We start from the raw sequence: 23,578 nt of genomic DNA, 5'->3' as shown, positions 1-23,578 counted from the left end.
ACATGCTGGCTGCTTGCTGTATGTATCTAACATCTATAAGAATATATATATTATATATATATATATATATATATTATAGTTCTTTTTGAGTCTTGCAGGTAAGGTGCTGCCACCTTCTATGGAAGAAGAAAAGTCTGAGAAGGATTGTTGACTGTTCTCTCTCTCTCTCTCTTCTCTCTCTCTCTCTCTCCCCCCTCTCCCTCGCAGGGCGAGCTCTTCCTGAACGACCAAACATGCAGAATTGTGCAGCGAGAACTCTTGTTTGACCTAGGTGTGGCCTATGGCATTGATTGCCTCCTGATTGATCCCACCCTCGGGGGCCGCTGTGACACTTTCGCCACGTACAATTTTTCGGTCAGTCCCCCAAACAGTACCGTAATAGGAGACAGTTGGGGTACAGCCCTCACGACCCAGCATGGACTCTGCCACAAAACCACTCGGGGCTGGTCCTCGGGGAGCCCGGGACCCACGAGATCTGAGGGCCAGATGATGGTGCCCTTCACACTCAGAACCCACAAGCATCTACTCGGCCCCACCCAGGCCTGGCACGTTCCCATTTATCCACCAGCCCACCCGTCCATTCATCCTCTCGCCCTGAAGGGAAGAGTTGCTGGGACTAACTGGGTGCCCGTTATCCTGCAACAAGCTGTTCCTTTTCAAACCCTCTTATCTATTCAGTCATTCACCCATTCATTCAACAAACATTTTTGGCTATTCTGCCGGATGGAACCATATAAAATGCCATATTTGGCAAGGTATGATTACAAAAATGGTAACTTCATAGGGTTTAGCCTAGTATTATATGCCATCCACACTGCTGTTGAGTTACTCAATCATTCATTCGTTCAGCAACAGTGGTTGAATGTCTGCCCTGGGCCCTGCTTGTAGGAGGCATTGTCACATTTCACACTCATTCATCTGTCCAGTATCGTGTGTAGGGTACTACCTCGGAGCCAGTCATTTGGCTTGATGCTCATCTGACCTCTAAAGGAATCCAACATTATAAGTTGTTCAGTGACTCTGTGATATAAATTTGGAAACTGAGTCTCAAAAAGGGGAAGTGGCTCTCATGGCCAAGTCTGTGATCGGTTGGCTTGGGAACCTGTCAACTTGTAGGGATTCAACAAATATCCCAAGTTCTTGAGACACCAGCCAAAGTAGGAGATTAAAAAAAAAAAAAACCAGTTGTCCTTTTTGCCGTAGAGGTTTTGGCCTTCTTAACTTCCAAGGTACATCTGCACACATTTTTGCAGTTAATAGTTTCCATCAGTAGTCCCCTGAAGATCAGACAGCAGCAAGAATCATTGTCTCTATCTTGTAGATCAGAAAACTGAGGGTCAAAGAGTGTGACTGGCCAAAAGCATCATGCTGGTTTATAGTGGAAGGGGCACTTGTGTGCGCATTTCCCACTGGACCAGATGCCTGAAGGACACTGTACAGCAGGGAACTTTTCACCTCAAACAACAAAAGCCAAGGGGTGGAGGGCCGAGACGGATCTTCAGAATTCTCCACGGCAAAGTGGCAGTGTGGTTGCTTTTGCATTCTTGATCACAGCCAGAATCTTAAAATCAAGATTAAGTTCTTGGTCAGCTCACCAAAGCATTAACCAGGGGTATACTCTTGGGTTGCCCAATATTCTTGACTTTTAAGCATTTCTTTTCTTGCATACTAGGGAGACTGTTGGAGCTGCGCCAATACGCCCAGCTGTCCAAGGTGGAGTAAGCCAAAGGTAATTATGAATGCAGTGATAATGTTTGGAGCGCAGTGTTTGTTCCATTGTCAGAACAAACATTCTGGTGGGTGTGTGTGTGCACGGGTGTTGTATGGTGCTGTGTTGTCTGCAGGTCGGTTGTATAAATGCAATTAGCATCATTCCTTTAACAGCCAGGCATCCTTAGCCTCGTTAAGTGCAGGCAACCTGTCAACCCAGTACCCACCTTCCAGGAACTGTCTACAAAACTCATGGGATTGTAGATTTAAAAGGGACTTCAAAGATAATGAGAATTATGCAAATCATAGCTGCATTTTGTTGGCTGCTATCCCTGTCCCTGGCCGTGTGTTGGGCCCTTTATTTCTGATACATTATCCTCATTATACCTCTCTTAGCAAGCTATTATTTCCTCCACTTAGGAAAAAAAAATTGTATCTCAGAGAGGGTAAGCATTAGGACAAGACCACAGAGCTAGTAAGGAGCAAAGCTGGAATTAGAGCCCAGAAAGCCACCTAAGAGTAATGGTCAAGCCAATGGAATTTGGAGTCCACGGCACTGGGATCCAATTCCAATGGGTGATCTTTGGCTAATTACATGATCTATACGGTTTTTCCTCCGTAAAATGGAGCTAACAACTATTCTGTGTGTGGCTATTAGGAAAAGTACATTTTAAAATGTACTTTAAAAGCACTCGTTAAATATTGCTCTTTTACATACCCCAAAGTCAGTTTCCTTCTATTCCAATAGTAAAATCTCTAACAAAAACACCCCTGGAACTCATGCCTTCCCTACTGATGATTTGGGGACCTTACCACAAACACCCCACCACCACCCCTTCACACCCACCCACCCCCCTGTACGATGGAAAGCTATCTCTCCCCCACTCTCCTCGCAAGAGACTGCACCCTTTGCAAACAGCTCTAAGGGTCAGCAAGTCCTTCCTCTTAAGGCTAAGGAGAACTTCTGTGAACTCTAGCTCTGCCCCCTCCCCCATCCATCTGCCTACCGGGCCATGGAGCCCCACTTTCAATTTGGGCAGTACCCAGGACCCTCCACTGGGGGCGGACTAGAGCCAAAGAGCCCAAGTCCGGGCGGTGGAAGGCGGAGGGTTAGTGCGCTTTCTTCCTTTAGGGCGTGAAGCAGAAGTGTCGATACAACATGTCCTTCAAAGGGTACCTGGAAGGCTGCCAGGAGCAGTGCACCATGGTGATACGGCTCCCCAGGTGCTGCAAGGGCTACTTCGGGCGAGACTGTCAGGGTGAGGGCGCCTCTTACCACCTCGCGATTCTGAAAGGATTGTGCCATCTCTGCGCTGTATCTGAAAGTACAGACGCTGTGGAGCAGGGGTGGGGGAGGGGGCGTCGGAACGCATTGCTCCCAGGAACCCCTCCAAGAAACGATCCGCAAGCAACCATTTTAAAGAGTTGCTTAGCTTTCCTTCCACTTTTCCTTGCGTCATATTTTGTTCTTTACAGAGCTGAGATTCTCCTGTGCCTCAATTGTCATTGGGTTGTGCGTTTTTGCTCAGCAGGATAGCATCAGACATTTCCCATGGTGCTAGAAACACCGTTATTTCATTTCTGATGCTGGTCCAGGACACTGATGGGCACATGAGTTTAAATGCATAGAATTCTACCTTGGCAGGGTGCTGTGCTAATAGGAGGTGTGGGGGCCATTGTTTCCTGAAACCCCCCTGTTATGGGATGTATGACATCACCTCCCTCTCTTACCTCACCAGGAAAGGGCTCCTTGCCAAAGGACATTTGGGCCCATTCTGAAATCTTTGTGTATAGATAGAACTTCTGGCCAATCATAACAAATGCCATGGCACTTCCCCTTGACCACACACTGTTTTGATTAAGCACATTTGTTGCGTGCTGCTTCCCATATATAACAACACATTTAAACCTGGCAACCACCTCTAAGAAACAGATTCTTTTTTTTTTTTTTAAAGATTTTACTTATTTGACAGAGAGATCACAAGTAGGCAGAGGGGCAAGCAGAGAGAGAGAGAGAGAGAGAGAGAGGAGGAAGCAGGCTCCCTGCCTAGCAGAGAGCCCGATGCGGGTCTCGATCCCAGGACCCTGAGATCATGACCTGAGCTCAAGGCAGAGGCTTAACCCACTGAGCCACCCAGGCAACCCTTAGAAACAGATTCTATTTTTATCCCCATTTTACACATGAGAAAGTTGAGGCAGAGAGAGGATAAGCAGCAGGCCCAAGATCCCACAGAGTGTCCACAGAAGCTGTGGTTTTAACCACCATGTGTCCTCCATTCACTGTGGTCCAGTTGAGAAAATTCTGGGCTGGGAGTACACGTGATCACCCAGTATCCACACTCCGTCACTTGAGTGTGCACAAAAATCGGTGTCCTTACATTTGCTCAGTGTCTTATGTTTTCAAAGTGCTCTCAGTTACAGTAACCTTTTTTTTTTTTTTAAAGATTTTATTTATTTGAGAGAGAGGGAGCACACATATAAAGGGACAGAGTGAAACAGACTTCCTGATGAGCAGGAAGCCCAGTGAGAGTCTTGATCCCAGGAGCCTGGGATCATGACCTGAGCCGGAGGCAGACACTTAACCAACTGAGCCCTAAGTAATGTATTTGAACCTCAGTCACAGTGTGGTCTCCGTCATCATCATCATCATCGCCCTCTTCTAGAGCTAACAGAACTGAAGCTCAAAGAAATTCAGCCCAGATCTGCTCAAATTCAGGCCTCCTAACCCCAAATACAATACATGGTTCAGCATATTGTTCTGCCACGGTAGAATCCTATCTGATACATTGAAGTTCAGGCCCCAAAGGCCACTGGCTTGCCCTAAGCATCCGGTGACACTATGTGGGTGTGTCCCCAGGGCCACGGTGTCTCTGGGATCCTGGAGATGAGCCCCGCAGCTGAGGGCTGATCAGCCTCACATTACAAAGATGCTGAGCTGCTCTGGGTCTTGGGAGACTGTTGAGTCACTGCTGTGTCGTCTGTTCCAGCCTGCCCGGGAGGAGCGGATGCCCCCTGCAGTAACCGCGGTGTCTGCCTCGATCAGTACTCAGGCATAGGCGAGTGTAGATGCAACACAGGCTTCAATGGGACGGCGTGCGAGCTGTGCCTGCCGGGGAGATTCGGGCCTGACTGTCAGCGTACGTGGCTCCCACACCCCCTGCTTTAGCCTGTTGTTCAGCCGTGTGTTCCCTGTCCTCGTCCACATCACCTGCCTGACCCTCTTCCCCTCTCTCCCATCCCCTCACCTCCCATCTGCCTGCCTTGACATGCGTCTTCCCTCCCTGGATGTATTCCCAGTCCCATCCACCGAAAGAGCCCTAGCTCTAGAAGTGAAATTCACATCCCTTGCAGCCATCAAGACAAGCTGTGACTGAACAACACTCATTCAGTCACTTAACCAACATGCATTTAGAGTCCTTATTAATATTGACAGCTCATGTTTCCAGTTAATGTTTACTAAGCACCTACTATGTGCCCGGCAGGTATGTTTTGTCTCTTACTTAATCCTCACAACTACCCTTCGTGGGAGGTACTGTCATTACCCCTACTTAGCAGATATGGAAACTGAGACACAAGGGGGCTAAGTGACTTGCTCTAAAGATTCTATAAGGTTCTCTCCTTTTCCTATTCTGCTACATACCCTATGACGCCCTCTACTTCTGTGTCTATAACACTCACCATCTTTATAATTACATGTTCAAAAGCCAGTTGCTCCTGGACTATAAGCCCCATGAGAGCAGGAACCTTCTGTTTTATGTTTTTCACTGTAAGCTCATTGCCTAGTTGTGTCGGCCCCATGATAGCCACGGACTATGTTCCTTCGAATGAATGAATGAAAACGATGACATAAGCATGATCCTCCCACACTGACAACACAGCCAACAGGTGGCCAGTGAGCTGGCTGATAGGATTTCCACCCCTGATCACTGATTTCTGATCCCCCTCCAATTTGTTTTACAGCTTGTGGCTGCTCAGCCCACGGACAGTGTGATGACGGCCCCACGGGCTCAGGGCAGTGCTTCTGCGAAACGGGGTGGACTGGCCGCTTCTGCGACACTCAGACAGGTGTGTCCCGGGAGCGGTCGGCTGTCTGCAGCACCGCAACTGCTGAGCGGGCTCCTAAAACCTCCAGCTGAGGCTGGGGGCCTTCGCGACACCTGAAAAAACCAACAATACAGGTGTTTCCTTTTCCACAAGGAAAGGATAGATACATGGCCCCAGGCCTCAGGAGGTTTGGGGACTAGAGGAAAAACTGGCTGAAAAGATTTAACTCAAACCCATGAAACCAGCACACAGTCCCGTGCAATCACAGAAGGACCCAGCTCGGGCAGACAATACAGGGTTGGGCAGGAATGGTCCCGCAGAATCACGGTCCCGGGCGCACACATGTGCCAAGAGACATAGAGTGGTTTCACAGAAAATGCATGGTTCTGTGGAGTCCGGGATCTGACCCCCGGTTCTACTAGTTACTAGGTGAATGGCCAGGAATAACCCACCCAGGACGGGCCTCAGTGCACTCACCTGCAAAAGAAAGGGCCTGATCAACCCTTTGCAGGGGAGGGTCTGTGAGGGTCGGAGATGGTGTTTATGAAGGACCCCGCATGTCAGACACTAATGAGAGCTGCCATTATCATTGTCAATCATGATCCTCATCATCACAATCTAGATCCTTCCTGAGCAGCCAGTTTTCTGAGGTGCCCCATTTACCCTGAGCCCTGACTTCTGGTGGAAGGTCTGAGATGTGAAGGTTGAATTATCACTGTGAACCACTGGGGGCAGCGGGGCAGGAGGGTATGATTAAGTTCTCCCCATGGGCTTAAGCAAACTGTGATTCCAGAATCCCTGAACTTCCGTTCCCGCACCTCCCCTCCTCCCCTGACCACCCCATGGCTCTGCGCTGCCTGTTGACACGGTCACCCCATTCACCCACCAGAGCTCCAAACTTCCCTCAAGCTGAGCAGTACCCTCAGAAGCCCATGGAATTTCTCCTCCAATCCAGTCTGCTCCTTCTGGAGCCTATGCCTGTAGGGCCAAAGAGCTAATCTGGTGAAGTTATCATTGTTGAGGTATAAGGTTTTAACTGATTGCCCATAGAAGTGACATATCATAGTTCAATCTGAATAGCATTGTAGAGTTAATGTGTTAATACTACAGAGTCATTCTGGGATCTCAGAATCTCCAGGCTGGGAGGAAACTTAGCAAATCACCCTATCCTCCCACTGGAAGGGGGTTACTTCTGAAACACGGGGACGGGCCAGACAGCGAGTCTCAGTGTGCCCAAGTCCTCACATCACAGGTATAGCATGAACGGTGACCTCCTTGCTTGCAGCCTTGCCCCCTGTGTGCACACCTTCTTGCTCTGCTCACGCCACCTGTAAGGAGAACAACACCTGTGAGTGTAACCTGAATTATGAAGGGGACGGAATCACGTGCACAGGTAGGTCCTGTTGGTGCGTGTGTGAAACAGGGTGGGGCAGGAGCAGAGTGGAATTGGTCACAGTGTCTGGACTTCTTCCTGACCCTCCCATTCCTGCCTGGGTCATTTTCCCGCATGTGATTCATGTGATTTAACCTCTCTGTGATTCAGTATCCTAAATGTGGTTTGCTCATGCACCTCTCAGGTCATTGTTCTGAAATCGCTTTGCACACTCAGAGTGATGCACCTTATTGTAGAGTGTTTTTGTAACTCTACAGGGAACCCAGCCTTCAAAAAAATATCAGAAAATACCTTACAGTACTAAAAAAAAGCAAACCTAACTCTTACTTTCATCATTTGGTGAGAATCACTCTAACCATTGCCATGTCTGTCTTTAGTAATTAAGACATAGGTTCAGCCGTGCAGAGACCCAAAGGGACAGTGGCAAAAACAAGGCAAATGTTCAGATGTTTATTTTTACCTCATATAGTAGTTTGAATGGAGCCATCCAAAACTAACATAACTCTGACAGGACATCTGGGAGCCCAGACTCTACCTTGTTGCTCTGCCATCATTCACTTCCCTGGCCTGAGATGGTCATCCAGCACATCCCAGGCAGCAGGATGGGCAAGGTGAAGAGGGAGGCAAACCTCCTTCCCTCAAATTTTTACTGACTTCTAGATGCACCTAGAAGTCAGTAAAAATTTCTTCTGTTCCCACTGCATCAGCTGGAGCCCCATCACCTGTCATACCTAGTTGCAAAGGAGCCTGGGAAATGTAGTCTTCATTTAGACAACCATGAGCCCAATGAAAAATCTCTTACTATAGAAAAAGGAGACAATAGATATTGGGAGAAACCTACCAGCCTATGCCACATGTACTTTCTAACTTCTTTCATGCATCAATATGTAAATAAAGATACATAGTTTCTTTACAGAAATTAGCTCTTGTTATACCTGCTGTTTTGTAATCTGCCAGAAGGCAGTCTAGAAATAGGCCACTTATCAACAATGGCAGCAAAGACTCAGGTTCTGTCTTTCCACTCTACTGTTCTTAGGATGAGGCCTTTGGTCCTCATGTTTATTCTCTCAAAATTTCAAGTGGCTGCCGTGACTCCAGGCAAAAGCCAGGCAGGAGAAATCAGATAGCTTTCTAGCTGCTCCTGAGGCTAGAGCTCATCGAGTATTGGGTTGAAATTTGGGAGTTTGTGAAAACAAAGGTCCTAACAGGTAGCACAACACAGTGGGGAAAGTATGAGCTTTGGGCGTCAAACCAAGTAGGGTTTAAGTCCCTGTCCCACCACGTTATCACCGGGGGTAAGACAGTTAAACTCTCTGGGTTTCAGTGTGACCATCTGTGGAGTGAGGTTAACGAAGACCATCTCATGAAGTACTCAAGAGTACAGTAACTACACACACACACACACACACACACACACACACACACACACACATACACACACCTGTCCTAACATTAAAAACTCAAACTCATTCAGAAAACTAGCAAAGTGGAGCCTAGAGGCATGTGACAAAGGAGGTCACAGGTGCACAGAGGTCATCAGGCCTGGTCTCAGAGGCTATCAGCCACAGGATTCTAGTGTCCCCAGAGGCTAGCCCAGGGGCTCTCGGGAATGGGGAAGGAAGACCCCAACGTGCTGGGGCCCATTTCCTTCCCAATGTCCCCTGATCCCAGGGTGACCCATAACCCCCGCCTGAAGCTCACATTCCACACACCGTGGTTCAGTGCGCCCTCTCCCTTCTGCTCGTGCAGTTGTGGATTTCTGCAAACAGAACAACGGGGGCTGTGCCAAGGTGGCCAGGTGTTCCCAGAAGGGCACCAAGGTGTCCTGCAGCTGTCTGAAGGGCTACAAGGGGGACGGTCGCAGCTGCAAGGAGATAGACCCCTGTGCCGACGGCCTCAACGGTGGGTGTCACGAGCACGCCACCTGCAAGATGACCGGCCCGGTGAGTCTCTCTTCCCCCGGGAAACTCGGGAGCGGCTCCGCGTCGCTCAGCCTCGCTTCACTCTGCTTGCCGTTCGGCCTCCCCCTCAGCTTCCTTCCCAGCGCGCTCTACGTCCTGTCAGGTCTGCAGACCGAATGCCAAGTGGTGTCCTAAACAGAAAAGGGACACGAGGAGGAAAACCGGTGAAATCTGCATAAAATCTATTGTTAATTCATAGTAATGTGCCATTATTTATTTCTTCGTGGGTTTTTTTTTGTTGTTGTTTGTTGGTTGGTTGGTTGGTTGGTTTTTTGGGGTTTTTGTTTTGGTTTGGTTTTTGTTTTTTGTGTTTTTTTGAGACAGAGAGAAAGAGCACAAGAATGGGGCAAGGGGTTGAGGGAGGGAGAAGCAGACTCTCCACTGAGCAGGGAGCCCCATATGGGACTCAATTCCAGGACCCCGGGATCATGACCTGAGTCGAAGGCATACACTTAATCGACTGAGGCACCGAGGTGCCCCCATTTCTTAGCTTTGACAAAGATACTGTGATTAGGGTGCCTGGGTGGCTCAGTGGGTTAAGCCGCTGCCTTCGGCTCAGGTCATGATCTCAGAGTCCTGGGATTGAGTCCCGCATCGGGCTCTCTGGTCAGCGGAGAGCCTGCTTCCCTCTCTCTCTCTCTCTGCCTGCCTCTCCATCTACTTGTGATTTCTCTCTGTCAAATAAATAAATAAAATCTTTTAAAAAAAAAAAAAAAGATACTGTCATTAGGTAACATGAGGGAACATGGTGAAGCGTATATGGCAACACTTTCTGCTATCTTGGCAGCTCTCCTCAAAATCTAGAATTATCCAAAGTAAAAAGTTTATTAAAACAAAATGTCAGTGAAAAGCGGGGGGAAAGTGCAGGTTTGGACCCCCAAACTCAAGCCTTTTTAGAATGGGATCAGTGCCCTGGTGCCAGGTTTATCTGTTGGGAAGGGAAGTTGGTAGAAGATAATGTCCACTGTGGTCCTAAGTGTGAACTTGGGACTCAGAGTCACTCTCTGACTCTTAGCTCCCCCACTTATACTCCGTGGCCCAGAGTTGGCTACTTGATTTCTCCCAGTCTCTGTTTCCTCATTTGTCAGGTGAGTCTAATAATGCAGCCCTCATAGAATTGTTCGGGGATTAAGTGAGGTCATTCATTGATTGGGCAAGTGGTCATCAGGCACCTGCCGTGTGCTGTTGTCAGAGCCAAGGACGTAGCAATGAAATGTGATGGGGGAGGGGACAATGCTCTGGGCAGAAACAGGTGCACAAGATACTTTCAGAAAGTACCAAGCACCTGACCAAGAGTCAGGCAGAGTATGAATTGGGCCAGCGTGATAGAAGGGATGGGGAGGGTTGCTTTATTTAACGGGTCAGGGACGCTGTCTCCGAGGAAGTAACATTTGAGCCGAGGGGACATTTCCTCATGAGTCTGTACCAACATGAGACATAGCAATGACTTAATTGCCACTATTTATAAGCAAGGCATTTTCCTGGTGCTTCAGAGCATCTCCTGTGCTGGATGGAGGCCTGCAGAGCACATCAGGGTCCTGGAGTCCTAGAAAAGGGGCTTCTCATCGCTTCGGCTCTCCCCACAGGGCAAGCACAAGTGTGAATGTAAAAGTCATTACGTGGGAGACGGGACAGACTGTGAGCCAGAGCAGCTGCCCATCGACCGATGTTTGCAGGACAACGGGCAGTGCCACGCCGATGCCGACTGTGCCGATCTCCACTTCCAAGGTCAGTGTGGCTAGGGAGGTCACTGGCCTTCTGGCCTGGGGAAGGGATTTGCTCAAGAGCAAAGGGGAACAGAATTAAAAGCCAGGCCAAACAGCCCAAGCATTGCCCAGGACCCAGTGCCCAGGAGGTAGCAGGATTTGGTAGCAGAGGACTGAAATAATTCATCTCGACTGGGAGCCTTAGAACTAGGAGGGAGCTCAAAGGTCATCCAATGTGAATTTTCCTGAAACAGGCTTTCCCCAAATTGCTTAGCAACCATCGGTTGGAATTGAATCTAAGGAGCATAGTTCAGGGTTTAAATAACAGAGGAAGCACCTGCCACGTGCAGATGCAGCTTCTGAGCGATTGTTTCGATAATACACATCGATCGCCATGTGTGGCATTCTCTTCCGAGGCTGATCTAAATGGCTTATAATAAACCCACAAGTAAGGTAAAACTAGGAATCACAACACACAACAAAGTAGAAAGCCAAATGGGAAATGCAGAGGTGTAGGTGATCTTAAAGCCTCAAGGAGGTAATCCACAAGGGACCCAGCAAGGTCATTCTGCAGTGGTTCAGAGAGCAATTCAGGGTATTACATGTTATGGCCAATCAAGATTTATTGGATGTCTCTGACTAGGACAGGGCTGTTTTAGAGACATGGTATTGCTAGTGAGGCAGTTTTTACAAATCTCAATAGTAACTACTGAATTAACACCTGATGCATACTGTCTTAATCCGTTCGGACTGCTACTATCTACTGAGTGGCTTAAAAACAACAGAAATGTGTTTCTCACCATTCTGGAGCCTGGAAGCGCTACGATCAGGGTACCGGCATGGCCATCTTCTAGGGAAGGTCCTCTTCCAGGTTCTGACTGTTGTCTCCTTGTGTCCTCATGTGGCAGAAGGACTAGGAAGCTCTCTGAGGCCCCTTTTATAAGGGCACAAACCTGGGACACCCGGCTGGCTCAGTCAGTGGAACGTGCCACTCTTTTTTTTTTTTTTTAAGATTTTATTTATTTATTTGTCAGAGAGAGAGACAGCGAGCACAGGCAGACAGAGTGGCAGGCAGAGTCAGAGGGAGAAGCAGGCTTCCCGCAGAGCAAGGAGCCCGATGTGGGACTCGATCCCAGGATGCTGGGATCATGACCTGAGCCGAAGGCAGCCACCCAACCAACTGAGCCACCCAGGGGTCCCTGGAACATGCCACTCTTAATCTCGGGGTTGTTTGTGCCCCATGTTGAGTGTAGAGATTACTTTAAAAATACACACACACACACACTCACCCCACGCAAGAGGGCTTTCCCCTCATGACCCGATTACCTCCCAATGGCCCCACTACCTAATACCAACACATTGGGAATATCACCCCATGAATCTGGGGGGACACAAACATGCAGTCTATAACATGGGCCAAATTCTAAGACGCTTCAGATCCCTTTCGGGGATGAGATAGAAGAAATGTAAGCAAGGAAAATACACAGGATATATGACATTGTCTTTTTGCAAGGGGATTCCCAGTGTTGCTGAAGACATTTTTTAAATTGATAAGACAAGGAAAGGCAAGTCACAGAACCGAAGACAGCAGTTTATCTTGTGCTGATGGTTCAACTTAAAAAAAAAAGAGAGAGAGCACGAATAGAAGAAAACTGAAAGCAGGGACTCAACAGATATGTGTATGCCCATGTTAAACCAAAAGGTGGAAACAGCCCGAGTGTCCATCAACAAAGGAGTGGATAAACACACTGTAGCGTATCCATATGGTGTGATATAATCTGGTCCTGGAAAGGGAAGGAAATTCTGGCATGTGCTGTAACATGAATGAAACTTGAAACCATGTCTCGTGAAATAAACCAGACACCACAGGATAAATATTATGGACATAGGCAAGGGATCTATGACAGGCAAATTCATAGAGACAGAAAGTAGAGTAGAGGTTACCAGGGGCTGCGGAGAGGGGGACGGAGAGTCACAATTTGATGGTGACCACGTTTCTGTTTGGAATGATGGAAACATTCTAGACATGGATAGTGATGTTGGTTGTATAACATTGTAAATCTACTTAATACCACTGAATTGTACCCTTAAGATGGTCAAAAAAGTAAATTGCATGTTATGTATATTTATCAGTGTAAAAAAGTTATTTTGAAGAATTGACAGAGATGGGAAAGATCCCTAGGTAGGATGAGAAAGGGAATACTCAGATAAGCTTAATAGAGGCCTGGGACTATGGTGGAGACTCAAAAGATGTCATGGCAATGACCTCAAGGTAATAGGGTCTCAACCAGGAAGAAGGGTGAGCTTAAGGCAGCCCTATGGCCAGAGAAGGTGAGGATAAGTAAGCCACATAAGGTTTCTATCTCAAGAAAGCAAACCCAGTGTGGTTGTGTTCAAACAGATGGGAAGCAACATGGTGCAACATTTGAGAGCTTGGTTGGGGACATTCTATGTTCAAGGTGAGGCTACCAAGCAGAAGGATTCTATAAGCAGTTGCGATTTAGGATGGGTGCCGAAATGTGCACCTGGGACCAGGGACGTTGATCTGCGAGCCTTTTGCCTCAAAGAGTGAAGTCAAGAAAGTGCTCGGCTTTTTTCTTCAGGGCACGGTCCACTCAGCCAGTCCTGTTGTTCCCACAGCTGACTCACAGGTGGAAATCTATTCAGCTCTTCTTTTCCGGGGGGCTTTTCCCTTCTGCTCTCATGAATGTCAAGAAAGAGACAGGAGTGTTACTAAGTGACTGGGCATCAGAATTGGACTCACCCGCTGTTGAAGCTGAGTAGTTACCCTTAGGAAGCCAGGATGGTTTAGGGCTAAGACCTCAGCTTTCCCTGTGGGCTTGGTTACAGAACCATGCCACACTTGGGAGGAAGTGCCTACTCTTCCGGTTCAGAGGAGGGCAAACTGGTACAGCCTTCACGGCAGCCAGTTGGACAACGTGTGCTGAGAGCCTTAAAATAATTCACGCTGAGACTTGGTAGCTCCACTTCAAGAAACACATCCAATAGACACACAATCTAATAAGGGAATAAAGACAGATGTACCATCCTAGCATTACTTTGCATCATAAAAGATTACAGATAACCCATATCTAACAGTCAAGGATGATCAAATGCACTGTTACATATCCACTCAGATGCCCTATTAAGAATCATGTTGCCTTAGCAACATGGAAAAACATCTGTCCATCCTTCCCCAGACTGTTATGCTGGAAGTGTCTGCAATTCTGATAGGGCTGACAGGATCATACAACCTGTGGAATGTTCTGCCAGACTATGGTCAAAGAAAGACCTTGAACTTAACTCTTTTTGGTGTAGAAAGTGACCTTTTAGTGGCATTTGGTAATGAACTTGACAATGTAAAGATGTAACTCGGTTCTTGAACTATTTCTGGTCTCTGCATTTAATTGTCTGGCTAAAAAAGATTTCAGCCAGGAAAAAGTGATAGCTCTTTCAGTCTCTTAGGGGAGAAATGGCAAGAAAACTTTTTTAAGGGTAGAGTGAGACCAGAAAACATAGAGTCCTTGGCAAAGACTCTCTCTCTCTCTCTCTCTCTCTCTCTCTCTCTTTTTTAAGATTTTTTTAAAATTTATTTGACAGAGAGAAAGATCACAAGTAGGCAGAGAGGCAGGCAGAGAGAGAGGAGGAAGCAGGCCCCCTGCTCAGCAGAGAGCCCGATGTGGGGCTCGATCCCAGGACCCTGAGATCATGACCTGAGCCGAAGGCAGAGGCTTTAACCCACTGAGCCACCCAGACGCGCTGCAAAGACTCTCTTTAAAGTATTTTGTCATGGCTGTAAAGTTCACAAAAATTATTCAACTATAAGTATTGAGGGGGAAATCCTCTTGCAAGAGGAAATGGGGGAATAATCATGATTCAATGTTAAGTTTTTAAAAAGCTTTCTAGGGGCACCTGGGTGGCTCAGTGGGTTGAAGCCTCTGCCTTCAGCTCAGGTCATGATCTCAGGGTCCTGGGATCGAGCCCCACATTGGGCTTTCTGCTGAGCAGGGAGTCTGCTTCCTCCTCTCTCTCTGCCTGCCTCTCTGCCTACTTGTGATCTCTCTCTCTCTCTCTGTATCAAATAAATAAATAAAATTTTTTAAAAAATTCTAAAAACTCTATATGCAGGATGCTGCCACATTTGTAATGTATATGACATGTAAAGGAAGAGGTAAAAAGTCTAGAAGAGTATGAAATTATGTCAAAATAAGTTACCAAGAAAGAAAATAAAAATTCTTTAGGGGAAGTATGCCAAAATGTTAGCCCTGGAGTAATGATTATTTCCAGGGAATAAGGTTTTAGGTGATTTGTATTTTTTTTCTTACTTTGTTGATTGCCCAAATTTCTACAATAACATGTGCCGTTTTCGTATTGAGAAAAGAAATAAATATTTTAAATGATGTGCTTCAATCTACCTTGAAGGGAAGTGGCTCTCCAAGGCCCCTGGGATACAGCTTGCCTTCTGCTTTGCCAGTCCTTTCCTGGGAACCCTGCCAACCAGGCGGGCTGACCTATGATTGCTGTCTTTTCCCTTCTAGATACCACCGTCGGAGTGTTCCATCTCCGCTCCCCGCTGGGCCAGTACAAGCTGACCTTTGACAAAGCCAAAGAGGCGTGTGCCAATGAGGCAGCAAGCATGGCAACCTACAACCAGCTCTCCTACGCCCAAAAGGTGGTCCCCAGTTGGTCAGCCCCACGCAGGCAGGGTCTGCAGGGGACAGGGTGCAGCCTCTTCTTAACACCAGGGAGACCTGGGCTGCTGCCTTCTTGGAGGGGAAGGAGGGTGCTCCTGGAGCAATGGTATCAACTCATCACATCTGTCGGGCATGCACTGTGTGTCAGGTGTCGTGCAAGTGCTTTGTTGATAACCCTGTCCATCCTTATAACATTCCTGGAAGTAGGCGTCACTATTCCCATTTTACAGAGGGGGCAACTGAGGCTCTGAAAGGTTAAGTAATGTGCCCAAGGTCATCCAGACAAGAGGTGGCAGATCCAGTATTCAAATGTAGCCCTTACTCCAAAAGTCTGTTTTCTACTATGACATTCAACTGCTAAGACAGAAGCACAGACTGGGAGTGCATGTCCCACAGCTGAAAACCAGAAAGAGATCCATTGCCAGAGGCCTAGGAACTCCTTGAACACACAAAATATCTGAGGGTCTCTGAAATGTCTGGCGGGTATGTGAAGGTCATAAATGGGGATTGGCCCAGCTCTTGGCAGCAACCAGGTAGGAGATGGAGCTCTAGTAAAGGCTACTCTCTTGGTCCCCCAAACCAGAAGCCCTGCGTATTTGGAAAGGCCAGCACCTTGGAGTTACAGGCTAGCAATTGCTCAGCGGGCATAGAGGAGGTAACTGCCTACACAGTATGATTCTAAGGCTGCTCCTCCAAATTCCCTCACCATCCAGTCTCCGCCTTCCTTCAAACCTGGCATTTTTTCACCAAGGAACAAAACCTCTGATGCCAGGCCCCAGCATATTGGAGGGTCTGAATTTTTGCTCTCCTGCTTGCCAATTTTGTGGCCTTGATGAGGCCATGGAAACCTCTGTCCTACTTGGCATTTGTGTATAGGACTAAAGGTAATAGGCACTGTAGTGACGGTACACTCAGTTTTTAACATTAAGAGCTGTGGAAAGGGCCGCTCACTCAGGTTTGAACCTCAGTTTAACTACTAGCTAGCTGAGCAAGTTACTTAACTCCTTTTTGCCTCAATTTTGTCAGTTATATGATGGGGATTTTTTTTTTAAGTTTCTGTCTTATAGAGTTGGTATGAGGGTTAAAAGTGCTGACACAGGAAAAGCCCTTACAACAGAACCTGGCCCAGAGTAAGCTCTCAATAAATATGATGATGATGATGATAATGATGGTGACGATAGTGATGATCATGGTGATAATGATGGTCGTGGCGATGATGGTGATGATGGTGATAAAGGGGATGATGATGATAGTGATATGATGATGGTGATGATGGCAGTGATGGTGACAATAGTGATCATGGTGATAATGATGGTCGTGGTGATGTTAGTGATCATGGTGTTGAAGGTGATGATGATGATAATGATGTGATGATGGTGGTGATGGCAGTGATGGTAATGATAGTGATGATCATAGTGATAATGATGGTCATGGTGATGATGGTGGTGATGGTGATGAAGGGGGTGATGATGATAGTGATATGATGGTGGTGGTGATGGCAGTGATGGTGACGATAGTGATGATCATAGTGATAATGATGGTCATGGTGATGATGGTGGTGATGGTGATGAAGGGGATGATGATGATAGTGATATGATGATGGTGGTGATAACAGTGATGGTGATGATAGTGATGATCATGGTGATAATGATGGTCATGGTGATGGTCATGGTGATGATGGTGATGATCATAGCAATAATAGTGATGATGGTGATGATAGTGATTAACATGGTGGTGGTGGTGATAGTGATGACGGTAATGATCATGGGGATGATGATGATGATAGTGATGGTGATGATAGTGATGGTGATGATGATAGTGTTGATGGTAATGGTCATGGTGATAATGATGGGGATGATAATGATGGGGATTATGGTGACGATGGTGATAGTAAAGATGGTGATGATCAATTTGAGTTCTATAAATGCATAAGCAGAAGAATTTGCATCCAGGAGTAGAAGCCTGAGAGTAAATTTAATTCAAGAACAGGGAGAGGAGTCATAGGTGTGAAGGACTTGGGCATTCATTGAAAGGAAAAAAATGGTACCATGTTCATCTGTTCAATGAATCAACCAAGAAAAATTTAATGAACAGCTACTATGTTCCAGGCACAGTGGTACAGTAGGCAAAATGAGCCATAACCCTGACTCATGGAGTTTACGGTCTGATGTGAGAATCAGACAGGAACTAAAGGAGCCCACACCGAATATGAAATTGTAGCTGATCCATGGCCGCGTCTGTGTCCCTACAGGCCAAGTACCACCTCTGTTCAGCAGGTTGGCTGGAGAGTGGGCGGGTAGCCTACCCCACAGCCTACGCCTCCCAGAACTGTGGCTCTGGCGTTGTTGGAATAATAGACTATGGGCAAAGAAACAACAAGAGTGAAATGTGGGATGTCTTCTGCTATCGGATGAAAGGTAATGACCCAAGCTACACTTCAGATTCCAGGGCCTGCACTGCTGATCAATCCTCAGCCTGGCCAGCCAACCTCCAAGGGTGAGCTGGAGCAGTCCAGGCCCCTCCCTCACTGGAGTGGGCCCCTGTGTGCCCCTGTCTTCCAGATGTGAACTGCACTTGCAAGGCGGGCTACGTGGGAGATGGCTTCTCGTGCAGCGGCAATCTGTTGCAAGTCCTGATGTCTTTCCCTTCACTGACGAACTTCCTCACAGTACGTGTCCTGCACCCCTTCTGCTTGGTTTTGCCTTAGGGAAGGAGCACTTGCCTCAAGTGGAGAGGATGATAGCCCCAGCCTCCTAGCACCATTGTGGTAATGAAAGCACTTAGACTTGTGGCCTGTACGCAGAAACGGCCACACTGGGGCTGACTAGTTGTAGCATCTCGTTTTGCATCCTGAGCAGCCTAAGAGTCTAATCTGCAGGAACGAGAAGCTCTTTGGTCTTCACGGAATAGGTTGAGCACATTTAGCTGGGCCAGCCTGGTGATCAGACAGTTTTCAACATGGCATCAAACTACCCTTAGCACTGCTCTTCCAGTCAGTTCAATGCTCTACGTGTTATGCCTAGTGAAGAGAAAGTTCCAGCCAGAGAAGGATTTGGTGCTGACCAATCAGAGAACTGAGCTAATAGTAATAACTAGGTCAAGAATAACTAGGTCGAGAATAATAACTAGGTCAATAATAATAACGAGCTCAAGAATATCTTGAGCATTTCCTTTGCACTGTGCATGCATGAACCTCTTCAGACACTTATAACTCAGCCCACAGAATGTAAGCTCCCTAAGGGACAGGATTTTCCCTGCCTTGTCACTGGCATATAGTAGATGCTCAATAAACACTTGTTACTAGGAATAAATTCTCATGTGACCTTATGAGGCCACTTCTGCTATTATCCCCATTTTGTAGATAAAGACACTGAGGCTTACCAAGGTGAAGGGCACAGCCAAGGAGAGGGGACTGAGCAGACGTATAGGGCTTGCAGGATCAGAGCAGAAGTTAAACCAAAGACTCCCAAATAGTGAGTCTTTATCTGCAGACTGAAAGCATCCATCTAACTGTTCTAAAATTCAGGTTTATCATAAACACACGGAAGATAAACAGTCAAACTGGTGTTTCTGCATGTGGGAGTTTGGCTTGCAACAGCATTGCAGCAAAAAACAGTGTCGGAACAAGACCCATTGGCTGTGTGCCCCTGAGCAGATTAATTATCTTCTCTGGGCTTCAGTAGCCCTGTCCGCACAATGACAAAGTCAAACTGGGTAAGTGAGGTTTCTTAAACTGTTCTAGCAAATATTTATTGAGCATCTACTACATGCTTGACATATATCAGTGAACAAAACAGACACACCAAATAATAAACAGAATAAGTAAGTACATAGTAGGGAATGCTAGGAGGTGATTATACATGCTGTGGGGGGCAGGGAAGGAGGGGAAGGGTTGAGTAGGGAGAGAGAGGGGTACCACCGGAGCGTTCCCAATTTGCAGGGTGATAAGGGATGGCCTTGGTGAGAAGACAACACCCTAGGAAAGAGTGGGAAAGAGTGAACAGAGGCAAGGGAGTTAGCTGTGTAGATGTGGGGCGAGAACCAGCCGGCAGGAGGATAAGGGCAAGAGTGGCTACACGAGTTTGAAGAACGGCAAGGAAGGAAGTGAGGCTGCAGCCAAGTAAGGGAGAGAGAGGCCAGCTGGGCCCAGGGGCAGTGGAGCAACAGGGTCCAGGTGGTCTGGGCCTCATGGCCATGCCTTGTAAGGCCTCTGGTTTTCCTCTGAGTGACCTGCAGGTCATTGCAAGACAAGAGGAGGCTCAAGATTTGACTTAGATTTCAAAGGACTATGCAGGCAGCCATGTTAAAAAATGGTCTTGATTCTGTGATGTGGCTGTACTTTGGACCACAGGATTCATTGAGGAAAGAAAAGTGCTCCTAAAACTCTCCCAGGAGGCAGTCAGAAGAAACACCCTGTGAGTGACAGCCAGATTGGGGCCAGCGTCAGGAACATTCCCAGATGGGTGGTACCCCAGGACCCCTTCCACGAGGTCCTCCGGTCACCCCAACCCTTGCACACCAGAGCTGACCACTCTTTCCTCTCCCCAGGAGGTGCTGGCCTATTCCAACCGCTCAGCCAGAGGCCGGGCATTTCGGAACCTGCTGACAGACCTGTCGATCCGCAGTACCCTCTTTGTGCCACAGAACAGTGGACTGGGGGAGAACGAGGTGAGGCAGCAGCCAGCTGTCTGTGCTTCAGACTAGTGCTTCGACAGGATCCGTTATCTGTCACTACAAATCACCCCAACACTCAGTGGCTACACAGTTACTCAGTTCACATATCTGCAGGTCAGCTGGCCATTGTGGTCCTGGCCAGGCCTTCTCACAGGTCTGTGAGGGCCTGGCCGTCCGCCGACAGAGGCCTCCCGTCCTCCAGCATACTAGCCCAGACACATTCTCATGGCGCTGGAAGCAAGTGGTCATTGGGAACAAGCCCCCATTGGGTCACAATGGCTAACAGTCCCCTGGGTCAACAGGTCATGCGGCTGAGCCCAAAGTCAGAGCAGGAAGCACTCAGCGTTATGGCAAAGGGCATGAATGCTGGAGGGGTGGAGAAGCAGAGCCCCAGATGCAGTCAGCCCTCCCCACTAGCCGTCCTCACATGCGGACGTGCGAAGAGATGGCAATTCCACACAGGTGACTGACCGCAGGCTCTGGAAGCCCCCAGCCCTGTCCCATCTAGGGGCTGAGAGGAGTGGGACCTCTGCCCATGGTTACCCACTCAAGACCCACCCTTCACGAAGATGACTCACAATGCCACAAGCTAGCTAGAGGTGCACCTGAGAGAAGCTTGACATTCCTTCTCTCCACATGGACACAGAAGGCCATGAAAAGTGATTTTTTTCTTTTATTTAAAATAAAATTGCCTGGTTTCTATAGACCATTCTTGTGTTTCTCCTTTCTTCTCAGACGCTGTCTGGGCGAGACATTGAGCACCACCTCGCCAATGTCAGCATCTTCTTTTACAATGACCTTGTCAATGGTACCGTCCTACAGACTAAGCTGGGAAGCCAGCTACTCATCACCTCCAGCCAGGACCAGCAACAACTGGTATGAAAAATCTTCTGGACTTACTGGCAGAACTGGAGAGAATATATTCAAAATTCTTAGCATGCAGTAGGTGCTTAATAGATGACATCTATTATAATGTGAAAATAAATGTTAAACCTGTAGTCAGGGGATGGTATTAGGTGCACACTGTAGTACACCATGCTGTTAGGCAGCCCCTACCCCTTGGGGAGTAAACCACTGGTGACCTCCAGCCCTGGAAACTGGTAATGATGGATGAGGAACTTGACATGAAACCATGCTTAAAGCTATCTGGCCTCTGCCTCTGTTTCACAGTGACAGTGGCAGTGATGCTGTTGGTGATGATAGTCATGGTGATATTGACAATGATCATGAGAATGATGATAGTGATGGTCATGATGTTGATGGCGGTGGTAGCCGTGGTGACCATGACATAGAATCATAGGCACTTGCGAAAATTCAGTGACTCTATGCTTGTGGCATGTGAGACTAGTGCATGATTGGTAGCAAGTACCAAATGAGTATTATTTTTTTAATATTTACCTGATCAATTATTTCTTTTCTTGAAGATTAGTGGTTTAGACCAGGGTTTCTCAAATTTTAACATGCATTTGAATCAGCTAGAGTTTTGTTGAAATACAGATTATACTTCAGCAGGTGGAGTATGGGGACCTCAGGTTCCACATTTCTAATGAATGCTCAGGTAATGCCCACCACCACAAGACAGTAGATCATGCTCTGATTAGCAGGGGATGAGATCCATTCTTTAACAACTCAGTGGGATGTTCAGAGCAGTGGATCCAAAGTCCAGAGGCTTAGGGTTGGCCATTTGCTATCTGGGTGAACCTGGACAAGCCATTTTCACTCTGAACTCTCATCTGGTAGACGAGTTGGTAGGACAGAATGGCCCCTTGGGTTCCTTGTACCTCTTCAATCTGCCTTGTGGCCCAAGGGCAACTAAGGTGTTCTGTGCTGTCCAGATGGGAGCAGAAGTCCTGCCCTGCCTGTTGGTAACAATAGGCCTGACCCCCAGACTGCAGGACCTGGGAGAAATTGAGCAACTTCCTTCCAACGCGGGGTTGCCCACATGGGGAAAAGAGGCTGATGGCCACAGATCTCCAACAGCCCCCTCTCATTTCCTCAGGAGACCAGGTTTGTCGATGGAAGGTCCATTCTGCAGTGGGACATCTTTGCCTCCAATGGGATCATTCATGTCATTTCCAAACCTTTAAAAGCACCCCCCGCTCCAGTGGTGAGTATCCAGGGCTCCTGGTGGGTGGGGGGAGGTCCAAGGTCCACTTGTCCACTCCCCAAGAGGCAAACTGTAGCTAGAAGCTTTGTCTCCTGTCCTCTGGAGATGGGAGGAGCCTCCCATACCCACATCCGCAGCAGCTGGCCTCAGAGATGTAAGGCCCTGGTTCACCCCACCCCTGCCCCAGTGCCTTAGCAACGCAACACCCACCACTATTGGTATTTGTTGAGTGAATGGGCCAATAGAGAAGCCACTGGGAGGGGAGTAAGAAATCCTGAGCTCTGGTTTGTCCCTTCCACTTCATTGTTGTGCAACTTAGACAGGTCTCTGAGCCCCATATTTTTCATCTGCAAAAGGGGGGATCATAATGCTGACCCCTTGGATTCTTGGGAGGATTATGAGTCTATAAATATAAAATAATTAGGACAGTCCTTGGTACACAGTATAGTAGGCTATAGGAGGGTGGGTTTTTTGGTATTGTTAGTATTCTGCTTTCTAAATGTGTGAGGGAAGGGTGAGCCCAACTGGCTTCTGGAAATTTCCTTAACATAGTGGTTAAATGCACCAGCTCCAAAGCCAGGCTGGCTTCAGAGTCCACCTACCTCTACTCCTCACTGGCTCTGTGATATTGAGAAAAGCACTTACCCTCTCTGGGCCTCAGTCGCCCCACATAAAAATGGAAACAGTGATACATGTCCCTATCTCTTGGGGCTATTATAGGTTTAACCGGATTATGTCATGGAAGGGGCTTAGATAGATGCCAGGGAAGGAAGGGCTCAATTCGTGTTACCGATCTTAGCCTTCCTTTTATCCCAACTGGCCCAAGATGCCTGGGGGCCAGCAAGAGTCAGGTGGGCTCCAGAAAGCGCTCCTGCTTGGCAAGGCCCCAGGTTTGAGTATCACCCCCTCCTCTTTCTCTGTGCAGGCTGCAGTCCACATGGGCATGGGAACAGGGATATTCTTCGCCACCGCCCTTGTCTTTGGAGCCGCTGCACTGGCTGCCTATTCTTACTTCCGGCTAAACCGGAGAACAGCTGGCTTCCAGCATTTTGAGGTCAGAGAGGCAAGGGAACATGGTGATGGGGGAGATCCTTCTCTGGAGCCCAGTCGCTGACCGGCTGCCTCACAGAGTTCACACGGGAGCCAGGGGCTGGGCTTGGAGGCACATTCACCAGGGGCCCAGAACCCTCCCCTCGGAGGGTTCAGGAGACAGGCAGACACTTGCTCTGCTTGGTGAGAGCTTCTCAAGGCTGACTGACTCTGGGGGTGGAGAGGGTCGAGGACCTGCA

At 47.9% G+C, this 23,578-nt stretch overlaps 1 protein-coding gene across 3 annotated transcripts in view; it reads left to right on the top strand.

Annotated features, from left to right (window-relative positions):
• The window catches only part of STAB2 (stabilin 2), a 165,472-nt gene that overhangs the window by 134,953 nt on the left and 6,941 nt on the right, over positions 1-23,578 (top strand). For all 3 annotated transcript variants that reach the window (XR_014313870.1, XR_014313871.1, XM_082739101.1), the window contains exons 53-67: positions 208-354; positions 1,673-1,729; positions 2,843-2,969; positions 4,698-4,847; positions 5,671-5,775; positions 7,040-7,147; positions 8,897-9,090; positions 10,695-10,836; positions 15,353-15,486; positions 17,760-17,925; positions 18,070-18,176; positions 20,057-20,176; positions 20,918-21,058; positions 22,182-22,289; positions 23,215-23,343. Coding sequence is in view for 1 of the 3 variants with exons in the window: in XM_082739101.1 (XP_082595227.1) it covers positions 208-354; positions 1,673-1,729; positions 2,843-2,969; positions 4,698-4,847; positions 5,671-5,775; positions 7,040-7,147; positions 8,897-9,090; positions 10,695-10,836; positions 15,353-15,486; positions 17,760-17,925; positions 18,070-18,176; positions 20,057-20,176; positions 20,918-21,058; positions 22,182-22,289; positions 23,215-23,343 (1,935 nt within the window). In the remaining 2 variants the exon portion in view is untranslated. The remainder of the gene's footprint in view (positions 1-207; positions 355-1,672; positions 1,730-2,842; positions 2,970-4,697; positions 4,848-5,670; positions 5,776-7,039; positions 7,148-8,896; positions 9,091-10,694; positions 10,837-15,352; positions 15,487-17,759; positions 17,926-18,069; positions 18,177-20,056; positions 20,177-20,917; positions 21,059-22,181; positions 22,290-23,214; positions 23,344-23,578) is intronic.

This window comes from Mustela nivalis, assembly GCF_964662115.1.
Source record: "Mustela nivalis genome assembly, chromosome: 7".
Taxonomy (NCBI): domain Eukaryota; kingdom Metazoa; phylum Chordata; class Mammalia; order Carnivora; family Mustelidae; genus Mustela; species Mustela nivalis.
Note: the sequence above shows the minus strand (reverse complement) of the source record. Positions and strands in the feature narration are given on the sequence as shown.